The sequence below is a fragment of the Lepus europaeus genome, unplaced genomic scaffold (genome assembly GCF_033115175.1).
Source record: "Lepus europaeus isolate LE1 unplaced genomic scaffold, mLepTim1.pri SCAFFOLD_264, whole genome shotgun sequence".
In the NCBI taxonomy this organism is placed as follows: domain Eukaryota; kingdom Metazoa; phylum Chordata; class Mammalia; order Lagomorpha; family Leporidae; genus Lepus; species Lepus europaeus.
Window position 1 is genome coordinate 62,501 of NW_026909144.1, and position 23,469 is coordinate 85,969.

Here is a 23,469-nt window from a genome sequence, read left to right on the forward strand (position 1 = left end):
CCGGCGCGGCCGCCGCGTGAGTGCGCCGCCCCCTGCCCCCCCCCCGTCCCTGCCCCCCGCCCCGGCTCCCTACCCCCTGGAGGATTTCTCCCGGGTCGCCCCCTCCCCAGCCCCTCCTGTCCCCGCCCCGGCTCCCACCCCTTCCCCAGCCCCGCTCCTGCCTAGGCCCCCTCGGGCTCCCGTCCTGACCGGCCCCGCTTCTCCCGGCTGGGCCCCGTCCTCCCAGGGCCGCCTCTGCGTCCCCTCCCCGCTCTGCCCCTGTCCCGACCCCGGCGGGCGGGGGTCTGGGCTCCAGGGGCCGGCGTGACCCCGGATGACCCCGTGCCCCGTGGCTCCAGGCCGGCGGGCGGCAGGGCTCCGGGCCCACACGGGGGCTTCGTGGTCGCCGTCAAGCAGGAGCGCACCGAGGGCCCGCGGGCCGGCGAGAAGGGGTCCCAGGAGGAGGAGGTGAGCACCGGGCCCGTCCGCCCCGTGCACAGGCCTTGGTGTCCCCGCCCACTGCCCGGTACCCCGGGCAACAGTCACCATGCCCCGCCCATCCCTAGCCCCGCACCCAACAGGTATCCTGGGCAAAACTGTCCCACTATCCCTTCGCCCCGCCCACATCCCGGTGACCCCGCCCTTTGGGCGGTGCTTTCCTATGGGCCGCCTATGAGCGGTTCCTCCTGTCGGAGGCCACGCCCACAGTCAGAAGCCACGCCCCCAGGGCCCCTGCGGTCCGCCTCCCCGGGTCCAGGCCCCCTCGGACCGGGTCTTCCTCCAGCCTGGCCCTCTCCCGGGGCCCCGGCCCCTGCCCACGCACCCCGTTCCGCAGCCGGTCAAGAAGCGCGGCTGGCCCAAGGGCAAGAAGCGGAAGAAGGTCCTGCCGAACGGGCCGAAGGCGCCGGTCACCGGCTACGTGCGCTTCCTGAACGAGCGGCGGGAGCAGATCCGCACGCGCCACCCCGACCTGCCGTTCCCCGAGATCACCAAGATGCTGGGCGCCGAGTGGAGCAAGCTGCAGCCGGCGGAGAAGCAGGTGCGGCGGCCGAGGGGCACTGGCGCGCCCTGGCTGGCCTCGCTCGGTCAGCGCCTGCCCGGGTCGGAGAGGGGCCGAGGGGGGCACCGGCCTCGGTCAGCGCCTGCCCGGGTCGGAGAGGGGCCGAGGGGGGCACCGGCCTCGGTCAGCGCCTGCCCAGGTCGGAGAGGGGCCGAGGGGGGTACCGGCGCGTCCTGGCCGGCGTCGCTGGGTCAGCGCCTGCCTGGGCCGGACAGGGGCCTGGGTCAGCGCGTGCCCGGGTCGGACAGGGGCGGGGGGGGGGGGCACCGGCCTTGGTCAGCCTCTGCCCGGGTTGGATAAGAGCCGGGGTCTCTGCTGAACCCAGATTTGGGCGTTAGTTTAAGAGTGGAAAACCCAGGCGGGTCCGACGGAGGCCAGCACTGGTCTGTGCCTGTTGCGAGTGGGGTTCTGGCCGGGGCCACTGTGGGTGCAGCGGGGGCGGGGCGGGGCGGGGCTCGGGCCCACCTGCCTGCCCGCCCGCAGCGGTACCTGGACGAGGCTGAGCGCGAGAAGCAGCAGTACATGCGGGAGCTGCGGGCCTACCAGCAGTCCGAGGCCTACCAGATGTGCGCCCAGAAAATCCAAGAGAAGAAAGCCAAGAGAGGTGGGCGGGCGCGGGGGCGGGGCCACGGCCCGGCCATGGCCGCGGCGCAGGGGGGAGCTGACCCTGCCCCTCCCTCCCGCCAGAGGACTCGGGCTCCGGGCTCCTGAACACCGTGTTGAACGGGTACAAGGTGAGTTCGGCCCTGCGCCCGCCCGGGGAGCAGGCAGGGAGGGCGCGGGGAGCCACGGGCGCAGGCCTGGGTGCCCCGGGAGCCCCCCCCCAGCATAGCCACCTCGCCCCCCGACCCAGGCCGGGGACTGCGACGGCCTGGCCGCCTTCGACGTCCCCATCTTCACTGAGGAGTTTCTGGACCAAAACAAAGGTGGGCGCCTGGGGGAGGGGGGTCGCGGGCTCCCCGGGGGTCAGGAGGGGCGCGGACCCCAGCCCTGACCCAGCCCCCCACGCCCCCAGCGCGGGAGGCGGAGCTGCGACGCCTGCGGCAGGTGAACGTGGCCTTCGCGGAGCAGAACGCGGCCCTGCAGCGCCACACGCGCACCATGAGCAGCGCGCGCGAGCGCCTGGAGCAGGAGCTGGCGCTGGAGGAGCGGCGGACACTGGCGCTACAGCAGCAGCTGCAGGCCGTGCGCCAGGCACTAACCGCCAGCTTCGCCTCGCTGCCCGTGCCGGGTGCGGACCCGCCCCCGGCCCCGGCCCCGAACCCGGCAGCCGGCCCCGCCCCTCCAGCTGGAGCTCCGCCCCTCCCGGAACCCTGCAGCCGGCCCGGCCCCGCCCCAGAACCCTGGAGTCCTCCTCTGCCAGCTGGCCCCGCCCCGGCCCCTGGAGCCCCGCCCTTACGCCTCACCCCTCCCCCACCCCTGGCCTGCCGACTCCAGTCCTGAACTACCATGAGCCCCTTCCCCGATGACTCCGCCTCTCCCCATCTCCCCCTAGCCCCTTGTGGCCCCAGCCCCATCCATCCCCGTCCATGTCCATAACCTGTCCCCCGCCCCCTGCCCACCCCCTCTTGGCCTCAGATGACCTTGCCACTCCCTGACCCCCACTCCCACCCTGCAGCGCGGCTGACCCCTCTTGCCCACCCACGCTCACCGCGCCCTGGCCCCCAGTCCCCCCCCCCCCCCGCCAGGGCTGGCTGACCATCCCCCCACCCGCAGGCACGGGCGAGACGCCCACGCTGGGCACGCTGGACCTGTACATGGCGCGGCTGCACGGCGCCATCGAGCGAGACCCCGCGCGGCACGAGAAGCTGATCGCCCGCATCAAGGAGATCCTGGCCCAGGTCGCCAGGTGGGTCCCGGCCGGCTCAGTCCCCACCCCTTGGAGGCCGCGGGGCTCCCCGGAGGCCCCCTGGGGGTTTGTGGCGGGGCCTGGCCGGGGTGGGCGGTGTACCCAGACCTCAGGATCCAGTGGCCCCGCCCTGGGCACCCACCCTGGGGGTCCCCAGCTTGAGGTGTGTGTGGGGGGCCGGGACTTCACCTCTGCCCCCTCTCCCTTGCAGGGACACCTGTGAGGGCCGGGCCCTGCCCGGGGCACCTGGGGGCGGGAGGGCGGGCCTGGGGCGTCCCCAGCTGGGGGGGGGACCGGGACCTCACCTCCGCCCCCTCTCCCTTGCAGGGACACCTGTGAGGGCCGGGCCCCGCCCGGGGCACCTGGGGGCGGGAGGGCTGGCCTGGGGGGTCCCCAGGTCCGAGGGGCAGGGGGGGTGAGTGGGACCCGGGATCTTACCTCCGCCCCCCTCCCTTGCAGTGAGCACCTGTGAGGCCTGGGCCCCACCCCTGCTGAGGCTGGGGTCCACCCTCTGGGGCCAGGCCCCGTCCTGCACCTTGGGGGCTACAGCCCCCCTGAAGTTAACCCCTCCGACGCTCCTCAGCTTCCGGCCTGCACAGCCCTCTAGCGCCCTGGGCAGGTCACAGCTGGGGGGGGGGGAGTGGCAGCTGCCTGCCCAGGCGGGGAGGGGCTCGCTCCGGTGAAGCACCCTCCCACCCCCCCACCCCGCAAGCTGCACGCCTCGCACCACCGGGCAGGGCGGCTCCACGGCGGCGGCTCTGGGGGCCCGGGGGCCCTGCACCCCGGGGTGGGGGCCGCCCACTGCTTTATCTGGACTGGTTCAATAAAAACAGCGCTGTTTCGTTTGGAGCTCGTGGGTGCGCGGCCTCCAGCAGGGGGAGGGTCTGGGGCGTCCTCCCAGCAGACCCGGCTCTGGGGGCTCTGCTGCGTGCGCGGCGCCATCGCAGCCACCTTGAGACAACATCACCTCCGTCCACTTCCAGAACATTCCATGACCCCACAGAGCAGCCCCATCCCCACACCCTCCCTGTCCCCCCCCCCGCAGTTCCCATCCCCCGCGTGGCCTTCAGCGTCCGCGTCTCCCCGTGGCCTGGCCGCCCTGAGGTCCCTGCGACGCCCCCGGCTGCCCGGGGCTGCCCGCCTGTCCCTTGGGAAGTGGCTTGGGTCACGGCCTGGGACACCCGCATCCGCAGTGGGGGGGCTGGGATCGCTCTCGGCCGCTCTGCCGCGGACCCAGCTCCCTGCGCATGCGCACCCTGGGAGGGCCCCCGCTGCCCATGTGGGAGACCCGGGGGCTCCTGGCCCAGCCCTGGCGGCTGCGGGCATCTGGGGAGCGAGCAACAGACGCCAGCGCTGCTTCTCCGCCTTTCAGATAAAAGGGAAATAAGTGAATACAATTGCAACAAGCGTTGGGAGAATCGTTGGCAGCCAGGCCGGGGGTGGGGGGCGCGGGCTCCCCTCCACGGCTGAGGTCCACTGCTCGCCGCCTTATTAGGCAGCGGGGTCGGCCGACGCCGTGAGTCAGGATGAGCTCACGCTGGACCAGGGTGGGCCCTTATAAGAAGATAAAATCTACTCCCAGCCACGTGACCGCGGAGACAGAGCCGGGCGCCACGCGTGTCCCCGCCACGCCACCGGACCCCGGGATGGCGAGCGGGCGGCTGCAGCCCGGGAGCCTGAGCTGAGCCGGGGTCCAAGCGCTCGTGGAAATGGGGTTCAAAGAGCAACTAAGCTCCGTGCAAAAAACAAACCACTTCCCTAGGGGGAAATGCAGGCCCCCGGCCCTGGCCCTGGCGACCGCCCATCCCCTTCCTGTCCTTGGGGATTCTGGCCGGGAGACTTCCTGGCAGCCGAGCCCCCCGCCCTGTGCGTCCGGGGGAGGAGCCGCCGGCTGTGCGAGTGCGCAGGTCTGGGGCGGGGGAGGAGGGGCGCCTGGATCCGAGCCCAGGGCCTGGGTCCCACTTCCTTCTCGCGCGCACCCTGGGAGGCAGCAGCGATGCTCCAATGCGTGGGTCCCCGCACCCACGTGGGGGACTCGGATGGAGCTCCTGGCTCCTGGCTCTGGCCTGGCCCAGCCCCGGCTATTGTGGGCATTTGGGGAGGGAACCAGCGGATGGAAGACCTCTCTCTCTCTCTGCATTTCAAATAAATGAATTTTTAAAAATCTGTCCAGGAATTGTTTTTTAAACATGTATTATTTATTTGAAAGGCGGAGTGATAGAAATCAATCCTCCATCCCCTGGGTAACTCCCCAATTGGCCGCCACGGCCAGGGCTGGGCCAGGCTGAAGCTCCATCCGGGTCTCCCACGCGGGTGCAGGGGCCCAAGGACCTGGGCCATCGTCCACTGCTTTCCCAGGCCACAGCAGGGAGCTGGATCGGGAGTGGAGTGGCCAGGACTCAGACTGGCCCTGTGACGCGGGACGCCGGCCTCGCAGACGGCCCCTTAGTCCACGCACCACTGCGCCGGCCCCTGTCCGGGAACTCCCACGAGCACCTGGGTGTTTTCAGCACTGTTCCCCACGGACATTTTCCCCGATGTCTCCCGATCTCCAGAGGCTTCGTCTTCATCCGTAACTGGGGACCCAGTTGCTCCCTCACGGGAAGATGGGCTGAGCCGGCACCCAGCACGGGAGAGGGGACAGACAGAACTGTAGCCAAGGGTGGCTTTGAATGCTAGGGACTGAGGTGGAGCTGGGGCAGAGGGAGGCTGTCGATCTCCCTGGGCGTTGGGGAGAGGGGGCGCAGCCTGTGCAAAGGCCCGGAGGCAGGACATGGGAGGGACTGCCCAGTGTGGCTGCCAAGGGGAGAGAGGGCCCAGGGGAGGCAGAGAGGGAACCGAGGCAGCTTGGACAGGGCCTTGGGAGGCGGGAAAGACCTGGCCTTGGACCTCTGGGAGGAGGCTGGGGCCTCCTGCGACCCCCGCCCCCACCGCTCCCTGCTGGCCCCTTGTTTGTGCATCCCGCGGGCAGCCAGGCGTCCCCAGGGAGGGCGCAGCTGGCCCTGGCAGGGCCCGCACACCTGGGGCCCGCGCCCTCTGCGCACCGCGGTGTCGCCTTGCCTGGGCCGCTCAGGTTGCCAGATCCCCTTACCAAGGCGGCTCGGCTGTCGCGCCCTGCGCCGGGGGAGGGGAGGCTGCAGGAAGCCGGGGATCCGGCAGCAGTGGCTGCGGCTGCGACGGAGTCCCCGGAGGGTGGCCGAGCGTCCCCGGCCATGGAGAGCCCCGCGGCCCGCGAGCCCGGGGGCACCGAGCCCCCGCGCGCGCCCGCGCCCCCGTCCGCGCCTCCCGAGCCCCCCGCCGCGCCCCGCGCCCGCCCGCGCCTCGTCTTCCGCACGCAGCTGGCGCACGGCAGCCCCACCGGCAAAATCGAGGGCTTCACCAACGTCCGCGAGCTCTACGCCAAGATCGCCGAGGCCTTCGGCATCGCGCCCACCGAGGTGAGGATCCAAGGCCCCGGGGGCAGGGGCGGAGCCCGGATCCTGGACGGCAGAGCCGGGGTCCCGGCGTCCGGGGGCGCGGGAGAGGCAGTCTCCGGCTTTCGGGGCCAGCAGGCCCCCCGGGGTGCGCGCTCCAGGGACGCCCGCCCCCACGTTGCAGCCCCTGTGCCAGCAAGGAGCAGGTCTTAGCCGAGGGGATCCCGGAACCCGCTCCGCGGACCCAGCCGGGAGCAGACCCCAGCCCTGGTGGGGGAGGCCCTCTGCGGTTGGCTGGGCGCGGCTGGGGGCCGGGGCTGGCTCCAGGCCGCCGCCGGGACCGGTGGAGGCGCCAGAGGTCGAGGGACGGCTCTGGGAGGTTTCCCACCCGGGCCTCGCGCGCTTCGCCTGTAGGGGGCGCCAGCAAATCCTCTCCCGCCTCCAGGGCACGGAAGCGTTAAACCTGGGAGCCGAGGGGCCGGGAGCGGGGTCTCCTCCTGCGGGGGTGGGGTGCCGGCGGCTCCCTGGGTCTGAGCCTGGGCCGGGAGCGGGGTCTCCTCCTGCCGGGGTTGGGGGGTGCCGGCGGCTCCCTGCCTCTGAGCCTGGGCTCCCGCCCCCTGCCGGCAGATCCTGTTCTGCACGCTCAACAGCCACAAAGTGGACATGCAGAAGCTGCTGGGCGGCCAGATCGGCCTGGAGGACTTCATCTTCGCCCACGTGCGCGGCGAGACCAAGGAGGTGGAGGTCACCAAGACGGAGGACGCGCTGGGACTGACCATCACGGACAACGGGGCGGGCTATGCCTTCATCAAGGTGCCGGGGCGGCGGGCGGGGCTGGGCAGGCAGGCAGGGGGACCCGGGGCGGGGCGGGGGGCGTGGGTGGCAGGCGGATCGGCCCCGGGCGGGGGGCGGCGCACAGCGCTCGGCCCCCGCTGACTCTCGCTGCCCGCAGAGGATCAAGGAAGGCAGCATCATCAACAGGATCCAGGCCGTGTGCGTGGGCGACAGCATCGAGGCCATCAACGACCACTCGATCGTGGGCTGCCGGCACTACGAGGTGGCCCGGATGCTGCGGGAGCTGCCCAAGTCCCAGCCCTTCACGCTGCGCCTGGTGCAGCCCAGGCGGGCGTTCGGTGAGGCCGGGGGCTCCGGGGCAGGGGGGAGGCGGCGGGAGGTTCCGGGTGCAGGACCCAGAGGTGTCGCCAGATGGTGACGCGCTCCGCTGGGGGCAGGATGGGCCAGTGTCTGGCTGGGAACCTGGAGGTTCCGGGGTGTTCTAGAGAGTTCTAGAATGGTGCTTTCCAAAGAGGAGGGGCCGGCGCTTGGCCCGGAGGTGAGCACGCGCCACTTGAGAGGCCCGTATTCCATATCGGAGCGCCTGGTTCCGTTCCCGGGCCCCGGCTCCCAATGCCAATGCAGACCCCCGGGGGGGACCGGGGTGGGGTGGCAGCCATGGCTCACGGGGTCCCTGCCGCCCATCTGGGCTGAACTGGGCTCTCCCAGCGTCCAGCCCAGCCGCACCCCAACCACTGTGGGCACTGGGGGAGCGAATCAGTGGATGCAAGCTCTCTGTGTGTCGGTCTCTGAAGTCAATAAAAATTTTTAAAAATCCAAAGACAGAGGGAGCTGGCGCCAGTGTCCTGGTGCTGGGGGCGGTGGGTGGGGGTCATCCTTGGGCGACCCCGGCCCCGCCCACTCCGTGCCTGGAGCTCCTCCCCCTCTGAGCTGGTCTCTGCCGGCCCCGCCCCGCCCCCCTCCCCGAAGGCCTAGCCGTAGCCAGACGCTCAGGGATGGGAGTCAGGCGGGAGCTGCCTTCTAGAACATTCTCCGTATCTTCTCGGGAACTTTCCGTGTGGGTCAGACACTGCTGGTGCCTGGTGCAGGGGACAGGCGGGGAGCGTGGGCGCGGGGGCCGCCCTGCGCCGTGGCTGGGACCGCTGCGGGCTGGGCAAACTTGACACAAACGACGATTCTAGAAAAATCCTGCAGCCGTGATCCGAGAGAGACCCTCACCTGCTGGTCCCCTCCTCGCGAGCTCTCGAGACCCACGCCAGGAGCTCCGGCCGGGTCTCCCGCGTGGGCGGGGGGAGGAGGGGCTTGGGACGCGTCCTGGGTCCCGGGTGGCACAGGCGATGCTGGGCCCACGCTGCCCTGTCGGGTGTCCCGGGGCGGGACAGCGAGCCCCTCGCGCTGCTCCCTGGACGAGCAGGACTCGGGAGGGCGAGGCTCTGGACCGGCCACGCGGCCCCAGCAGGGCTCACGCGCTGCCCCCCCTGTTCTCAGACATGATCGGGCAGCGGAGCCGCAGCAGCAAGGGGCCTGGGGACGCCCAGGTGGCCAGCGGCAGGGAGACCCTGCGGCTCCGCGCCGGCGGCGCCGCCACCCTGGAGCAGGCGGTGCGTGCGGGTGTCTGGGCAGAGCCCCGTGTGTTCCCCGAGCCTTGGTTTGCCCGACCTGTAAAATGGGTCCCAACTCCGGGAGGCCCCGCCCACACTCCCCTAGGGGTGGGGGGCCTGGAGGGGGCTGGGCTGGGGGGGCTCGGGTTCCTCACCCCACGCTTGCCTCCCCTGTGCCCCCAGCCCAGTGAGTTTGAAGAGGAGGCCTCTCAGAAAGTGGACGACTTGCTGGAGAGCTACATGGGCATCCGGGACCCAGAGCTGGGTAAGGGGCCAGGGTAAGCTGGGGGGCCCCAGGGGGAGGCCAGCCCGGGGAGGGGGCGGGGCCCCGGGGCGCGCCTGGACCTGCCCCGCCCCCCACAGCGTCCACCATGGTGGAGACGGCCAAGACGACGGCCAGCGTCCGGGAGTTTGCGCGCTGCTTAGACTCCGTCTTGGGCGAGTTTGCTTTCCCGGACGAGTTCGTGGTGGAAGTGTGGGCCGCCATCGGCGAGGCCAAGGAGGCCTGCGGCTAGTCTGCCCCGGGGCCCAGCGCAGCCCCAGCCCAGAGCCCCGCCCCCCGCCCCAGCCCACCTCTCCAGTGCAGCCCAGCTCCGAGCCCCGGCCCCCGCCCCAGGCCAGGCTGTGCACCAGGGGCCAGGCCCACTCCGAGATGGAGCCGCCCTCTGCAGCCCAGCCCGGCGCCCAGGCCAGGCCCAGCTCCCAGGCCACGCCCAGCTCCAAGGCCACACCCAGTACCCAGGCCACGCCCAGCTCCCAGGCCACGCCCAGCTCCCAGGCCACACCCAGTGCCCAGGCCACGCCCAGCTCCAAGGCCACACCCAGTGCCCAGGCCACGCCCAGCTCCAAGGCCACCCCTGGTTCCTTGGCCACCCTGGGTTTCCAGGCCCAGCCCAGCTCTGAGACCATGTCCTGCTCTAGAACTCAACCCAGCTCCAAGACCACACCCAGCACTGAGGCCACGCCCAGCTCCAGGGCCACGCCCAGCCCTGACACCCAGCTCATCCCTGGGGCACAGTCCAGTGCCGAGGCCACGCCCAGCGCCCAGACCACACCCAGTGCCCAGGCCACACCCAGCATCGAGGCCACGCCTGGCTCCCAGGCCACCCCTGGTTCCTGGGCCACCCCAGGTTCCCAGGCCCAGCCCAGCGCCCAGACCACGCCCAGCTCCAGCACCCAGCCCAGCACAGAGACCATCCCCGGCTCCGCGACCCAGCCCAGCCCTGAGCTCCAGCCAAGCACAGGAACCCAGACACAGGTGGAAGCCGAGCCCCTCTCCGAGACCGGCCCCGGTGCCGGAGCCCAGCCCGGTACGGGGAGCAGCCCCTGCCACCGAGCGCGGCCTGACCCCGGGACTCAGAGCCTGCCGTCCCGCCCCGGGGCTCTGCTCAGCCTTGGAACTCAGCCGAGGCTGGAGAGGCCCGGCCCCTGCCGCGGCCCAGCTGGCTCCGGGCCCCAAGGCAGCCCCCGAGCCCAGCCCAGCACAGGGGCCGGAGCCCACGGGGCCACCCGGCCCCGGCCCCACCAAGCAGTCCAGGTGTGTGCGGGTTCCCAGTCCAGCCGCGGTGACCGGTCCGCCTCTGATGCCGTGTCTAGCTCCAGAACCCAGCCCGGCGCAGCAGCCCGGCCCCTCTCCAGCGTCCACACCCGCTCGGGCACCCCCGTAGTGGGGCCCAGCCCCGAGCCCCACGCCCCCCGCTCTGCCAGGCACTCCAGCTCCGGAACCCAGACCGACTTCCGAACCTGGCCAGGCTCCGCCGCACAGCCGGCTGCTGGGGCCCTGTGGGGCTCCGGCGCCCTGCACAGCTCTGGGAGCCACAGCCACGCCGTGGCAAGGCTGAGCCCCGGGCCCAGGACCGGGAGCTGCACAGCGGCTCCGCCGGGTTCTGAGGCCACACGCAGCTCTGGGCGCCGGAGCCCCGCCCCACGCCATGCCAGTTCCAGAATCCCGCGGGGCCCTGGAGCCCCCCTTGGCTCCCAGGCCCAGCCGAGACCCCCCATTCAGGCCCGTTCTGGGAGCCCGCTCAGGCCCGGCATTGGCCTCCGCCCACAGGCTCCACGCCTGGATGCCCCCGGCCTGGGCCCAGACCCTGGCAAAACTGTGGGGCCTCGGCTTCAGCCCTGTGAGCCGGTGTCTGGGGCCCTGGCCAGCGCTGGGCCCATGCCAGGCCCCCCAGTGTCCCCCCAGGGCCCCGGGAAGGCAGCCCTATCCCCCAAGCCCCAGCTGGGGCCCCCGAAGTGCCCCCCACCCCCCACCCCTGTCAGCCCTGGTCCTGCCTCCAGGGCAGACCCTCTGGGCTCCCTCAGCTCCGCGGCTCAGGGGCCGGCCCCCTTCCCCGGAATGGGAGAGCCAGGGCCAGTATCGAGGCTGTGATGGCCGCGCCCCCCCAGAAGCCAGTGGTGGGAGCTGGGTGGGGTTTCACTGGGCCCTGGAGCCCACCCCGGCCTCTGGGGGAGGGGCTCTGCCTGGGCACAGGGGTGCCCGCTAAGCACCTGCTGTGTGCAAGCTTGGGTGGGCCTGCCCGAGTTTGTAAGTCAGCCGCAGGTGAGGGCCGGCGCTGGGCGTGGCTGGTGAATCCCAACCTGTGGCTCCCGCATCGCCTGAGCTCGGGTTCAAGTCCCGGCTGCCCCACTTCCGGCCCAGCTCCGTGCTGATGTCCTGGGAGAGCAGCCCAGACGGCCCTAGTGCTGGGGCCCCTGCGCCCACGTGGGAGACCCGGATGGAGCTCCTGGCCCAGCCTTGGCCGATGCGGCCGTGTGGGCAGTGACCCAGCGATGGCAGACACCCTCCCCACCCCCTCTGCCTTTCGGATAAATAAACCAGTCTGAACAGAGAGCTGGCTCGCACGCACAAGGCCCTCGGAGCAGCCCGGCCACGGTGCACCTGCTGCACCTGGGAGGTGGAGGCCGGCGCCCTGGTCTCTCTCGCCGCGACCCTCAGAACTCCGCGGGGACATCAAGAAGATGCCCACGGGTGGTGCTGGACACGCAGCAGCGGGCAGGGGGAGGGGCGAGTCCCGGGCCCTGCCCTGCCACGCGGGGGCGCTGGGGTGGGGGGCCCCCGGGCTGACGACCCTCAGACCAAAGGAAAAGGCAGCTAGGCGCGGAGGCGGATTTCGGCAAGACACAAGGCGTCCGAATTCATTTCCGAGACAGCGCCGACCGGGGTGCGGTCTCCCCTGGGGTCGGGGCACCCCGCTTCTGGGAGCGGAGGCCCCATCTCCGCAGCCCCCCCGACCCCTCAAAAGGGCGGGGTCTGGATCCCGCGGCTCAGAGCCGGGGGAGGGCCCCACGCGAGCGTCCCTAGTGCCGCCCGGAGCCGGCGCGGGGCTGCGGCCGCAGGGAGACGGCCCCGGCGCGCGCGCTGAGGCGGGGGTGCAGGCGCCGCAGCACGGCCCTGCGGAACAGGATGTACACCCAGGGGTCCAGGATCTGGTTCCAGGTGGCCACGCGGAGGTAGATGAGCAGCTGCCGCTCCGAGGCGCGGGACAGCTGCCCGGTGGGGCTCATGGCCGGTGGGTCCTGCAGCACCGTCTGTGCGATGAAGACCTGCGGGGGGGCGGGGGGGGACACTGCGTGAGCCGGAGCCCCGCCTCCAGCAGGCCCCGCCCCGATGCCCGCCCACTAGGAGCCCCGCCCCCATCCCGGCACCCCGCCCGCCATGAAGCCCCGCCCAGCCATGCACCGCCCACCGCAGAGCCCTATCCTTGCCACGCCACGGCCAGGGTGGAGCCCCTGACCCCATGCCACGCCCCTACACCTGCACCACGCCCGCACCCCGCCCCTACTCTGGCGCCCCGCCTCCACTGTCTCCCCGCCCCGCCCCCCTCACCAGCAGCGGCGTCCAGCACGCCGTGGCCACCACCATGATGCCCAGCAGCTGCGCCATCATCTCCACCTCGCAGTCCCGCGGCCGCTGCCGGGCCGCGGCGCGGCCGTGGTAGACGCGGCAGAGCGTGGCCACGCTCACGGTGTTGAGCACGAGCGACAGCGCCACGGACAGGCAGCCGAGCAGCGCGAAGAGCAGGCCGAAGGCCACGTCGCCCGGCTCGGCGCCCAGCGTCAGGAAGCACCAGGAGCCCGGGTACTGCACGGTGTAGCGGCCCAGGCCCAGCAGCGGCAGCAGCCCCAGCGCCAGCGCCGCCGCCCACACGAGCGCCACGGTGGCCCAGGCGCGGCGCGGCGAGCCGGCCGCGGGCCGCGAGAAGGGCCGCGTGATGCCCAGGAAGCGCTCGGAGGCCATGGCGGCGCCCAGCAGCAGCGGGCACAGCCCGAAGAACACCATGACCACGCCCATGAAGGCGCAGAGGCGGCAGGCGGGGTCCACGGCGCGCCACTCGCGCAGGCCGGCGTGGCGCGCCGCGACGATGGCGCCGGTGACCAGCAGCCCCAGGAGGTCGGTGAGCACCAGGCCGCAGAGGAAAGCGAGGAAGGAGGAGCGCGCGGGGGGCGTGGGGCCGCTGCGCGCGCGCGCCAGCACGCACAGCGCCAGCAGGTTGGAGGCCAGGCCCACGGCGCAGAAGGAGGCGGCGAACCAGGGCGAGGCGATGGCGCGGCGCTCCTCGGCCGTGATGTTCGTGATGTCCGTGGGCCGGAAGCAGGGCCCGGCTGAGGCGCTGGCGTTGGCCCACATGGCGCGGTGGGGGCGGGGCGAGCGTCACTGCCCCATGGGCCAAGGCGCACCTGGTGGGGGGGAGACCGAGTCAGTACTGGCGAACTCCTACACAGCCGTCAGAGACCCAGCACGGGTGCCCCGCCCTGCTTCCCTGACCCTAGCACCTGTGAGTGGTGGCCACTGTCGTGCCTCCAACCCCACTGACCCTCATGCGTCATCGAGTGACCCCCACCCCTCTCGCAAGTCGCTCCGGCACCCTGACCTCAGCCTCCCGTCCGCTCACCCCTAGGGCCCCTGGTACAGGCAGAATGGGGAACGGACCCTGGTGACCACAGGCGGCCGTCCCGACCCCCAGGACACGTGCTGGCCCCTGCCCGGCCCCCCGGGTCAGCCGCGGCTCCGCCAGCGGGGGTTCCCCAGGGACTAATGGGCAGCCTTGGGGGGCTGGGAGCCCAGCGAGGGCCGAGCCGGCGCCGAGACGAACCGGCCACAGGCCGGAGGGAGAACCGCAGGGGCGGCCTGGCAGGCGGCTCCGACCCCGCCCAGGCCTGGGCTCCAGCACCGGTGGCTCCACTTCCCACCCAGCAACCTGCAGGCTGAAGTGAGGGCCCGAGCACTCGGGCCGCTGCCGCCCACCGGGGGGACCCAGCCCCCGGCTTCCGCCCTCCCAGGGCACCTCCGTGCACTGGGTCCCGGGACAGCCGAAGCCAGGGGTCGACCCCCGCCCAGCGGGGCGCTGTTAGCGGGAGGAGGAGCCTGGGGCGAGCCCCGCCCCCACCCCATGCCCAGCCCCACAGCCCCGCCCACACCCCGCTCCGCCCCCCCCTTCACTCTAAGTGACAGCCGGGGCCTGTGCGTTAGCGGGAGGAGGAGCCTGGGGCTAGCCCCGCCCCACCCCTGCCCCGTCCCCGCCCCGCCCATCGTCGCCCCAAGTGACAGCGGGCCGTGTGTAAGCAGGAGGAGCCACACACCCCCCCCCCCCCGTCCCGCCTGCCGCTCACCCCAAGTGACAGCCGGGCTGAGCGTCCCCCACCCTCTCTGGAGGGCGGGGCCTCGGCGGGGACACTGAGGCCGGGCAGCGCGGGGGAGCTCGCCAGCCTGGCCCCGCCCCCAGGGCGTCGTGTCCACCCCACCCCCGTCCTAGACTTGGATTCCCCCTGGGACAGGGCGCTCCCTCCCTCCCTCCAGCCAGGCCTCCTGCGTTCTGCCCGTGGCCACTGTGTCCGGGGCCCCGCCTGGAGGGACAGCCAGTCCCTCGTCCCCCGGCCCCAGGCGGGCACGCACAGCGGGGACCCCTCACACCTCCCCCACTGGGAACTAATCCCCGCCCCAGAGCCCTTGGCCTGGGGGAGGCTGGAAACCGGCGCCGGGTCCCGCGGGCCCCCCTACTCGGTGCAGGTGCGGGGCAGGACCCGGCACAGCCCCAGGCCACAGCGCGGTGGTCCTCCGCTGCATGGCAGTCTGGGACTTCGGGGGTCCGGGCTTCTGGAATATTCCTCACAAGCCCTCCTGCTGCGGGCCCCCGGCTGCCAGCGTCCAGAATATTCCAAGAGGCGAAGACTCCCGGGGCTTCCACGAGAATGTGCCTGGGTCCCGGCTCCCAGCGCGTCTGTCTCCGCTCCCGGCGTCGGCCCGAGGGCGGGGCCGGGCTGGCGCGGGGGCGCTGCGTCCACGCGGGCCCCGGGGCCCAGTGCCCTTCCCCCGCGTCACCTCCCAGCCTGTCCATCTCCGGGCACACCCCGCCCCCGCCTGGCCCCGCGCCCCGGGCCGCCCCGCTCCCTCCAGCGCTGGCCGTGGACACACGTGTGCACACCCGCGTACATACATGTGCACCGCCCGCACACGCGCCGACGTGCACACACGCATGGGGACCCTCACCACGCGCCCCGTTTCCGGGAACCTCGTCCTGTGTGTGGCACCGGGGGGCCCCTCCCGGGCGCCCCACAGCTCAGCGCCAGCCCTGCCCCAGCGCCCGGGGTCCAGCGCAGACCAGGACACGGGGCCCTGGCCGCGGTCAGTACAACCACAGAGACGGACAGAGGGACACGGGCACAGAGACAGACTCCCGGCCCAGCGCCGGGTGCACACGGACACACCCAGCACCTGGCACCCAGCACCCAGCACCCAGCACCCTCAGTCACTGCCGCGCTAGCGGACAGGGAAGTCAGCCTGGGCCCAGCGCCCACCCGGGGGGGACCTCACCTGGGTGGATCCCGCCGCGCGGGGGTCCGAGGCCGGAGCGCCGACGAGGGCGCGGGTGGAGGCGGGCGAAGGGCGGGCCCGGCTCTCGGGGGGGGGGCCCCCCCGGGGGAAATTGAGCCCCGGCCTAGGGCGAGGCCGCGGGACCCTGGGCCCTGGTGGAGCGCGTGGAGGCTGGGGACGCCCGGCGGACGTGCGCACCGGCTGGCGAGGGACCCGCGGGGGCTGCGGCGACCCGGGAAAGGCGGGGGTCGGCCGGGCGGCGGCGTCTCGCGTGCCTGGGGCTCTCTGAGGCTGCCCTGCCGCCCCCCACCCCGCCCCGCTCCGTCCGCCCCTTGTCGGCCCCGCCCCGCGCTGGCCCCGCCCTCGGGCCGGCCGGCTTGGGTCTGGGGCCGCCCCCGCCCCCGCCCCGGGACAGCGTCGGTTGCTGGAGGAGGCTGCGCATGTGGGACCCTCGGGCTGCAGGGGCAGGGGTGCAGGGGCCCGGGCGGCCCAGGGGTTTCTTTCTGTTCCCTGTCACTCACCGTCTGGGCAGCGCCCAAGGCCGGAGGGGGCGGGCCGGGCCGGGGCAGCTCCCAGAGGACGTCTGGGGCCCAGGGCTCCCAGCCAGGGAGGCTGATGGGGCTAGGCCTGGCATGCTGTTGGTGCTGCATAAATGCAGGGCGGGTTTTTGGGGGGGTTAGGGTCCTGGGGGCTGCCTGGGTGCAGGGGGAGGGGCCCCAGCAGGGAGTCCGAGGCTGAGGCTGGGCGGGGGCCTCTGGGCCAGGGGCTGGAGGGGGGGGCAGGGTGACCACACGTGACCTTGGCCCTGAGCTGGGATGGCCGGCCTGGCCTTGACCCCACCCAGCCCAGTCCCCTGTGCCCAGAGGCTACGGATCCACCCTGGCTCCCCCTTCTCTGCCATCCCGCCCCCCTCTCTGTCCCTGTCCCAGTCCTGTGGCCTGGGCTGGGTCTCCGGGCCCCTGACGCCCCCAGCCCCTGTGTCCCAGCCCCCACCGGGTGGGACAGGGCCGCCTGGAGGGACTCGGCCCAGGGCAGCCCAGCAGTGATCTGGAGGGTGTGCTGGGGGGAAGGGCGTGGGGACTGGGGCTTTGTGGGTCCCGTAGGAGCGTCCCAGGTCGGGGCTCCCGGGGAGCAGTGGGCGAGAGCCTGAGGGCCCGGGCCCTGAGCAGTTGGGCAGATGTGGGGGGAGGGGCTCCGGATGGGGGTGGGGGCCGGGGAGGCTGTTCCGTTCCCACTTCCTCGGCCCTAAGATAAAGAGGACAATGTCCCTTCTGGAAGCCGGGCCGGGGTCAGCGCCGAGTCCGAAGCTCTGTGCGCAGGGAACAGGGCCCAGGGCACCAGGCCACTTGTGACCTCCGAACGTGAGCTCGGGTTCCCACACATCCGGGGGCCCCTCCAATGGTGGGCGGAGTCACACTGGCCTGGGGGGCGCTGGTGGGAACGAGGCTCAGGATGCGCCCCCCGTGGCTGTGGTTTCCGGTGGGGGGCAGGAAGTTATTCTTAGTCCCGGCACAGCTGGGGCAGGAAGAGGCAGGGGAGGGATGGGGCGGGACACAGCTGCCTGGACCCCAGGTGAGCGTGGAGCTGGGGCAGGGTCAGGGGGTGGCTGGGTGGATGCAGGGGCCGGGGGCAGCTGGGTGGCAAGGCGCCCCCAGCCCTGACCCTACCTGCGGAGCCCCTGCCCCACTCAGTCGCCCCACTGCTCCCTCTGCCCGCTGTGCTCCGCCGGGGGTTGGAGCCGGGACACAGGAGCGCGGAGGCGCGGGGGTAAGACGGGGGTCGGTGGCTTCCCCTCCACGTGGCCAGGCTCGGACAGGGCCTCAGCAGGGCCGGGGTGGGGGGCGCCTGGAGGATGCTTGCGGCATGGGTCTGGGATCGATTAGCGATGTCTGCCGCAGGTTCCCTGGGGAAGGGCTGGGGCCCGGTGCTGCTGCCCCCAGGACCCCGGGATCGGATGCAGGACCTGCGGCTTGAACACCACCCCCTGCGGGAGGCGCCATGGTCTGGGGGACGGGGCCTGTGCCCAGGCTCTGGGGCAGGGCCGCAAGTGTGACGTCAGCCCCTCTGTGCACTGCTGGCCTGCGGTTATTCTAAAATAAAACGTTTATTAAAAAAACATGCGTCTCAGCACAACTCCGCGAAAATAATCCACGATCTCCCCTAGAAAAAGTCTCTGTAGGGAAACTGAAGTCCCCGGCGCGGGGGGCCCAGACTCGGGCAGCCGCGGGCGAAACTGGGCGGGGCGGGGTCCCGGGCATGCGCTCTGGGCTCTGGGGTGGGGCGGACGGGGTGCCGGGTGCTCACTGGGGTGGGAGTCCTGGTTCCGGCCGTCTCTGGGGTGGGTCAGGGCCCCCGGGGCAGGCGCTCGGGGGCGGGTCTGTCGGTCCCACGCGCTCTGGGGCGGGGTCTCGGTCCCACGCGCTCGGGGGCGGGGTCTGTCAGTCCCACACGCTCGGGGGCGGGTCTCGGTCCCGGCCCGGCCGCCTGCTCAGCGCCGGTAGCGGTAGCGCTTGAAGTGGAACCAGAGCTGGAAGATGCCGTTGGCGAACTGGCAGCGGAAGCCGTGGCGGTGCGAGTACTCCCACTCGCGGCTCACGATCTTGAAGGCGATGTCCTCGTAGGGCGGCCCCGCGTGGAAGCGCAGCGTGGCGAAGTCGCGGTTGTCGGCGCAGGCCTCCAGGAAGTACTCGGGCGTGGCGCGCTTGTCGATGAGGTCGGGGTAGAAGATGTTGAACTTGTAGCCCTGCACGATCTTGGGCGGCGGGTTGTCGAAGTCGTAGTGCGTCTGGTTGTACTTGTTCCACTCGAAGCCCGTGTGCACGCGGTTGAAGAAGCGCGGCTTGCGCGGCCGGTACTTGTCGGCCCACAGGTAGGCGCGGCCACCCAGCGGCACCTCCACGCCGAACGGCGCCTCGTCCTGGCCCATGCCCTCCTTGGCGCGCCGGAAGAAGATGTCCTCGGCGCTCTCGCTCGCGTCGCCTGCGCGGGGCAGGGGGGAGGGTCGGCAAGGGGACGAGGCCTCCAGGGCCACCCAGCTGCCCCCGGCCCTCCGCTGGCCCCGCCCAGCTCCCTACAGCCCCGCCCACCGCCCACAGGCCCTGCCCCGCTCCCCGCAGCCCCGCCCCTCGTTCGCGGCCCCGCCCGCACCCGTGGCCTGGAGCTGCTGGCGCGACAGCTGCAGGCGCTGCAGGTCCTCGTGCGGCTCCAGCACGTGCGCGTCCAGCGGCAGCTCGTGCGCCGACAGCAGCCGGGGGCTGTAGCGCCCCGCGTCGTAGTCGTCCAGGCTCTGCTGGATCAGGTCCTCCTCCATGAGCACCGCCTCGCCGTCCCCGTCCGCGTCCGCGTCCCCGGCGCCCTCGGCCTCCGCCACGCCCTCGGCCCCGGGCTGCGGCTCTGCGGGGGCGCCCTCAGCCAGCGACGGCCCCGGGGGGCTGGGCGCCGGCTCCTCGGGCTCCAGGCTGCGGGAGAGGCCGGGCAGGTGGGCGGCGGGCGCCGGGGGAGGCCTGCCTCACCCCTGCCAGGCCCGGCCCCACCCCCACCCCCTACCTGGGGCTGGGGGGCCGCAGGATGGTGAGCAGTGGCTGGCTCTCCCTGCCCCACCCCGCCCCACCCACTACCTGGGGCTCGGGGACGGCTCTGCCGCAGGATGGGGAAGAGCGGCTGGCTCTCCACCCCGCCCCCACAGCCCTGTCCCCCCCCCCCGCACACCCCCCCTACCTGGGGCTCGGGACGGCTCCGGCCGCAGGATGGGGAAGAGCGGCTGGCTCTCCACGCCCCGCCCCCACAGCCCTGTCCCCGCCCCCACCCCCCAGCCCCGGCCCCGCCCACCCCCTACCTGGGGCTCGGGGACGGCTCCGGCCGCAGGATGGGGAAGAGCGGCTGGCTCTCCACGCCCTGCTCCTGTTTCAGCTTGTACAGCTTCTGCCGCAGGACGTCCTGGTGGCGCTCGCGGAGCTGCGCAGGGGCGGGGGCGGGTGGGGGGCTGCAGCCGGGCCGGCGGGGGGGGGGGGGGGGGAGGGGGCGGTCCCGTGGGGGCGCGCCCCAAGGCTGCCGCAGGAGGCGGGGCAGGAGGCGGGGCCAAGCACGTGGAGGACTCGCACGGGGCGGGGCGGGCGGGCTCACCTGGCGCGGGCCATGTGCGCGCGCAGCTGCTGCAGCAGGCTCTCCCAGTAGCCATGTCAGGTTGGGGCCGCCCGCGCGGATCTTGCCCTCGATGCCCTGGAAGATGACCTGCAGCTGGTTGTACGTCTTGCCCTTGAAGACCGACTGCACGTCCGAGCTGACCGACGCGTTGACCCCCTCCCGGCGCTCGCCTGTGGGGGGCGGCCGCTCAGCAGGCGGGACCTCTCCCGGCCGCCAGGGCCCCCGCCCCCTCTGTCCCCCCGCCCCTGGGCCCTGGCGCCCCTCCCGCGGCCGCACCTGGCCCCTTGCCCGCGGCCTCCAGCTTGCGCAGCTTGGCCGTCTCGTCCTCGGTGATGACCGTCATGTCCCGCCAGAAGTCGGCGTTCTTGCCCTGTTCCAGCTCCATGTACACCTGCGGGGGGCGGGGGCGGTGAGCAGGGTGGGGGGCAGGGAGTGGGGCCGGGGGGCGGGGAGCGGGGCGGGGCGGCACACCTGGATGTCCTCCAGCAGGTCCTCCATGTCGGCCACCGTGAGTCCGGTGAGGAACGTGTAGGGCTCATGCATCTCCACGGCCAGGTCGTCGTCCTCGGCGCTGATGTACTTGGCCAGCAGGTCGATGGGCTTGGCGCGGCCGTCGCGGATGCGGATTTTGGAGCTGCGGGGGCGGGGACGGCCAGGGGTCAGGGCCGGAGGCTCAGGCCGGCCAGCCGGGGTGGGGTCGTGCACGCACGCGCACCGCAGCTTGGCCTGCTGCAGCTGGAAGCGCCCCCCTCCCTCGCGCATGCGCACCGCAGCTTGGCCTGCTGCAGGTGGAAGTGGTCCTCCTGCTCCTCCCACGTCTTGAAGTGCTCCGCCTCCTTCTCGCGCTGCAGCAGCTCCAGCTCCTGCTCCCGCAGCGCCTTCTCCCGCTCGCGCTCCAGCCGCAGCTGCTTCACCTGAGGGCGGGCGGGGCTGGGCTGAGGGAGGGCGGGGCCTGGGCGGAGCTGAGGTCTAAGGGGCGGGGGCGGGGCGCTGGGGGCGGAGCTGAGGTCTAAGGGGCGGGGGCGGGGCGGGGCTGAACTGGACGCTGGGGGCGGAGCGGAGGTCTAAGGGGCAGGGCTGGACTGGGACACAGGGGGCGGAGCTGAGGTTTAAGGGGCGGGGCTGGACTGGGATGCCAGGGGCAGAGCCCGAGGTCTTAGGGGCGGGGTGGGGCGAGGTCTAAGGGGCGGGGACGGGGCGGGGCTGAACTGGACGCTGGGGGCGGAGCTGAGGTCTAAGGGGCGGAGACGGACTGGACACTGGGGGCGGAGCCGAGGTCTTAGGGGCGGGGTGGGGCGAGGTCTAAGGGGCGGGGGCGGGGCTGAACTGGACGCTGGGGGGCGGAGCTGAGGTCTAAGGGGCAGGGCTGGACTGGGACACAGGGGGCGGAGCTGAGGTCTAAGGGGCGGGGGCGGGGCTGGACTGGGACACCAGGGGGCGGAGCTGAGGTCTAAGGGGCGGGGGCGGGGCTGGACTGGGACACCGGGGGCGGACCTGAGGTCTAAGGGGCGGGGCAGGGACGCCAGGGGCGGAGCCGAGGTCTAAGGGGCGGGGTGGGGCGAGGGCGCGCCCGCGGACCTTCTGCAGCTCCAGCCGGTTGCCCTCCTGGATGCGCCGGTTCCGCTCCTTGAGCTCCTTCTCCTCCAGGTGCCCGATGCCCTTCTTCTCCAGCGCCTGCGGGGGAGGGCGCCCGCTGACCGCACCGCGCAGACCACGCCCCGCTGACTGCGCCCCGGGCCCGGGCTTCCCGGGGAAGAGGGGAGGCTCGGGGTGCCTGCTCTGGGCGCACAGGGACACCAGGTCCCCTCGGTGACCCGCCCCTCGGCGGCCCCGCCCACCTTGCTCCAGATGAAGGTGCCCAGCAGGTTGTTGTCGCCGAAGGGGTTGTCGGTGTTGGTGTAGCCCAGGTACTCCTCGCCCCAGCCCATCTTCTCGCGCTTCCTGCGCTCCTTGGCCTCCTTCTTGGCCAGGCGCCGCGCGCGCTTCTCCTCGGGCGTCTCGAAGGCTTTGAGCAGCTCCTCGCGCTGCTTCCGCTCCCGGCGCAGCCGCAGCCGCTCCTGCAGGCTCCGCCGCGGGCTCAGGGCCGCGGGGCTGCGGGAGCGCGCGGGGGACGGCGACGCGGCCGAGGCCGAGGACGCGGACCGGGAGCGCCGGCGCCCGCGAGCCCCGCGGCCCTGCGGCCCCGAGTCCTCGGCGGAGTCCGACTGCGATCCCTGGTCCTGGGAGCCCCGGTCCCGGGGGCTCCGGCTCCGCCGCCCCCGCCGCTGCCCCCGGTCGTCCTCGGTGTCGGACCTGCGGGGACGGCGGGCGCGGCGCGCTCAGTGCTCGGCGCCGAGGGGCGGGGAGGAGCCGCGGGCTGCAGCCCCGCCCACGACCCCCGCCCGCGACCCCCGCGTCCCCCCGGCCCTTCTTCGGGGCCCCGGCCGGTCTCGCCCTGCTCCCCGCCGCCCCCGGCCCGGTCTCGCCCTGCTCCCCGCCGCCCCCGGCCCGGTCTCGCCCTGCTCCCCGCCGCCCCCGGCCCGGTCTCGCCCTGCTCCCCGCCGCCCCCGCCCCCGGCCCGTCTCGCCCTGCTCCCCGCCGCCCCCGCCCCCGGCCCGTCTCGCCCTGCTCCCCGCCGCCCCCGGCCGGTCTCGCCCTGCTCCCCGCCGCCCCCGGCCCGGTCTCGCCCTGCTCCCCGCCGACCCCGCCCCCGGTCTCGCCCTGCTCCCCGCCGCCCCCGTCCGGTCTCGCCCAGCTCCCCGCCGCCCCCGGCCCGGTCTCGCCCTGCTCCCCACCGCCCCCGCCCCCGGCCCGTCTCGCCCTGCTCCCCGCCGCCCCCGGCCCGGTCTCGCCCTGCTCCCCGCCGCCCCCGGTCCGGTCTCGCCCTGCTCCCCGCCGTCCCCGGCCCGGTCTCGCCCTGCTCCCCGCCGCCCCCGCCCCCGGCCCGTCTCGCCCTGCTCCCCGCCGCCCCCGCCCCCGGCCCGTCTCGCCCTGCTCCCCGCCGCCCCCGGCCCGGTCTCATCCTGCTCCCCGCCGCCCCCGGTCCGGTCTCGCCCTGCTCCCCACCGCCCCCGGCCCCGCCCCGGTCTCGCTCTGCTCCCCACCGCCCCCGCCCCTCTCCGAGACCCCCGCCGCACTCAGTCCCCACCTGCGCTCCCTGCTGCGCCGCCGTCGCCTGCGCCGCCCCTCGCCCTCCCGGCGCCGCCGGTGTCGCCGCCCATGGCTCCCGCTCCGACTCCGGCTCCGCGGCCTCCGGCTCCTGCGCCCCGCGGACCGCGAGCGCGAGCGGCTGTCCCGACCCATCGGCTGCGACGCTGGGGCGGCGCCGACACCAACAGCCGGGGCCCGCGCGGGGGCCTTCCTTGGCCGCGGCGCGCTCTAGGCTGTCTCGTCCGCGCCTGACGCGCGGGAGACAACGCTCGCCGCCCGCGCCCGGCAGGGCCCCGCTGCTCACGGGCCGGCCTTCCCGTTAGTTGCCGCGGCCCGAGCGCTGGATTTGGGCGCTGCCGTCGCCTCGGGGGCGGCGGTGGCGGTGGGGGCACCCGCCCATCAGGCATCGGCAGAGACAGCCCCGGAAGGCTCCGTCCGCTCCTCAGAGGGCCTCGGGCTGTGGGCGGGGCAAGAGCAAACCCGGAAGTGAAGTGAGACGCGGTGGGACCAGGGCCGAAGAAGAGCCGGGTGGGCGGGGCCCCGGGAGGCGTGTCCGAAGAGGGCGCGCTCGGGAAGGCGGCGGGTTCGCGTCCCGACTGCGCCGGCCGGGGTGGGTGCGGGGTGAGAGCACGCGGGCCTTGGGTCTACTCGCTGAAATCCCCGCCGACCCATTTTACGGATGG

General features: G+C 73.6%; 4 protein-coding genes across 4 annotated transcripts in view; 2 read left to right on the top strand and 2 right to left on the bottom strand.

Annotated features, from left to right (window-relative positions):
• Positions 1-3,730, top strand: part of HMG20B (high mobility group 20B) — a 4,058-nt gene extending 328 nt beyond the window's left edge. Inside the window, exons 2-10 of the mRNA XM_062185065.1 lie at positions 1-16; positions 339-447; positions 815-1,018; positions 1,523-1,643; positions 1,727-1,773; positions 1,893-1,965; positions 2,055-2,270; positions 2,756-2,888; positions 3,348-3,730. The exon at positions 1-16 is cut by the window's left edge and continues 40 nt beyond it. Coding sequence (XP_062041049.1) covers positions 1-16; positions 339-447; positions 815-1,018; positions 1,523-1,643; positions 1,727-1,773; positions 1,893-1,965; positions 2,055-2,270; positions 2,756-2,888; positions 3,348-3,360 — 932 coding nt within the window. The 3' untranslated portion in view covers positions 3,361-3,730. The remainder of the gene's footprint in view (positions 17-338; positions 448-814; positions 1,019-1,522; positions 1,644-1,726; positions 1,774-1,892; positions 1,966-2,054; positions 2,271-2,755; positions 2,889-3,347) is intronic.
• Positions 3,731-6,100: 2,370 nt separating this feature from the next.
• On the top strand, positions 6,101-9,212 carry GIPC3 (GIPC PDZ domain containing family member 3). The gene is made up of 6 exons (XM_062185069.1): positions 6,101-6,325; positions 6,929-7,114; positions 7,254-7,434; positions 8,585-8,697; positions 8,881-8,962; positions 9,061-9,212. The coding sequence occupies exons 1-6, from the start codon at positions 6,101-6,103 to the stop codon at positions 9,210-9,212; spliced, it is 939 nt and encodes a 312-aa protein (XP_062041053.1).
• A 2,608-nt stretch (positions 9,213-11,820) lies between these two features.
• Positions 11,821-15,576, bottom strand: TBXA2R (thromboxane A2 receptor). The gene is made up of 3 exons (XM_062185071.1): positions 15,515-15,576; positions 12,530-13,380; positions 11,821-12,246 (listed from the first exon to the last, which is right to left on the bottom strand). The coding sequence occupies exons 2-3, from the start codon at positions 13,328-13,330 to the stop codon at positions 12,001-12,003; spliced, it is 1,047 nt and encodes a 348-aa protein (XP_062041055.1). The 5' UTR covers positions 13,331-13,380; positions 15,515-15,576; the 3' UTR covers positions 11,821-12,000.
• A 2,026-nt stretch (positions 15,577-17,602) lies between these two features.
• CACTIN (cactin, spliceosome C complex subunit) lies at positions 17,603-22,939 on the bottom strand. The gene is given in 11 exon segments (XM_062185073.1): positions 17,603-18,493; positions 18,662-18,972; positions 19,350-19,468; positions 19,633-19,690; positions 19,692-19,827; positions 19,934-20,048; positions 20,129-20,291; positions 20,426-20,571; positions 21,236-21,331; positions 21,496-21,949; positions 22,785-22,939. Coding segments are annotated over 11 exon segments (2,244 nt in total). The 3' UTR covers positions 17,603-18,002.
• Positions 22,940-23,469: the final 530 nt, after the last annotated feature.

What these genes read in the sequence shown, in the direction of transcription:
- GIPC3 (XM_062185069.1), top strand. Translation starts at nt 6,101, where the DNA reads ATGGAGAGCCCCGCGGCCCGCGAGCCCGGGGGCACCGAGCCCCCGCGC. An exon ending in TCGGCATCGCGCCCACCGAG is followed by an intron (nt 6,326 to 6,928) that starts GTGAGGATCCAA and finishes CCCTGCCGGCAG; the next exon opens with ATCCTGTTCTGCACGCTCAA. An exon ending in CGGGCTATGCCTTCATCAAG is followed by an intron (nt 7,115 to 7,253) that starts GTGCCGGGGCGG and finishes CGCTGCCCGCAG; the next exon opens with AGGATCAAGGAAGGCAGCAT.
- TBXA2R (XM_062185071.1), bottom strand. Translation starts at nt 13,330, where the DNA reads ATGTGGGCCAACGCCAGCGCCTCAGCCGGGCCCTGCTTCCGGCCCACG. An exon ending in CGTGCTGGACGCCGCTGCTG is followed by an intron (nt 12,247 to 12,529) that starts GTGAGGGGGGCG and finishes GCCCCCCCGCAG; the next exon opens with GTCTTCATCGCACAGACGGT.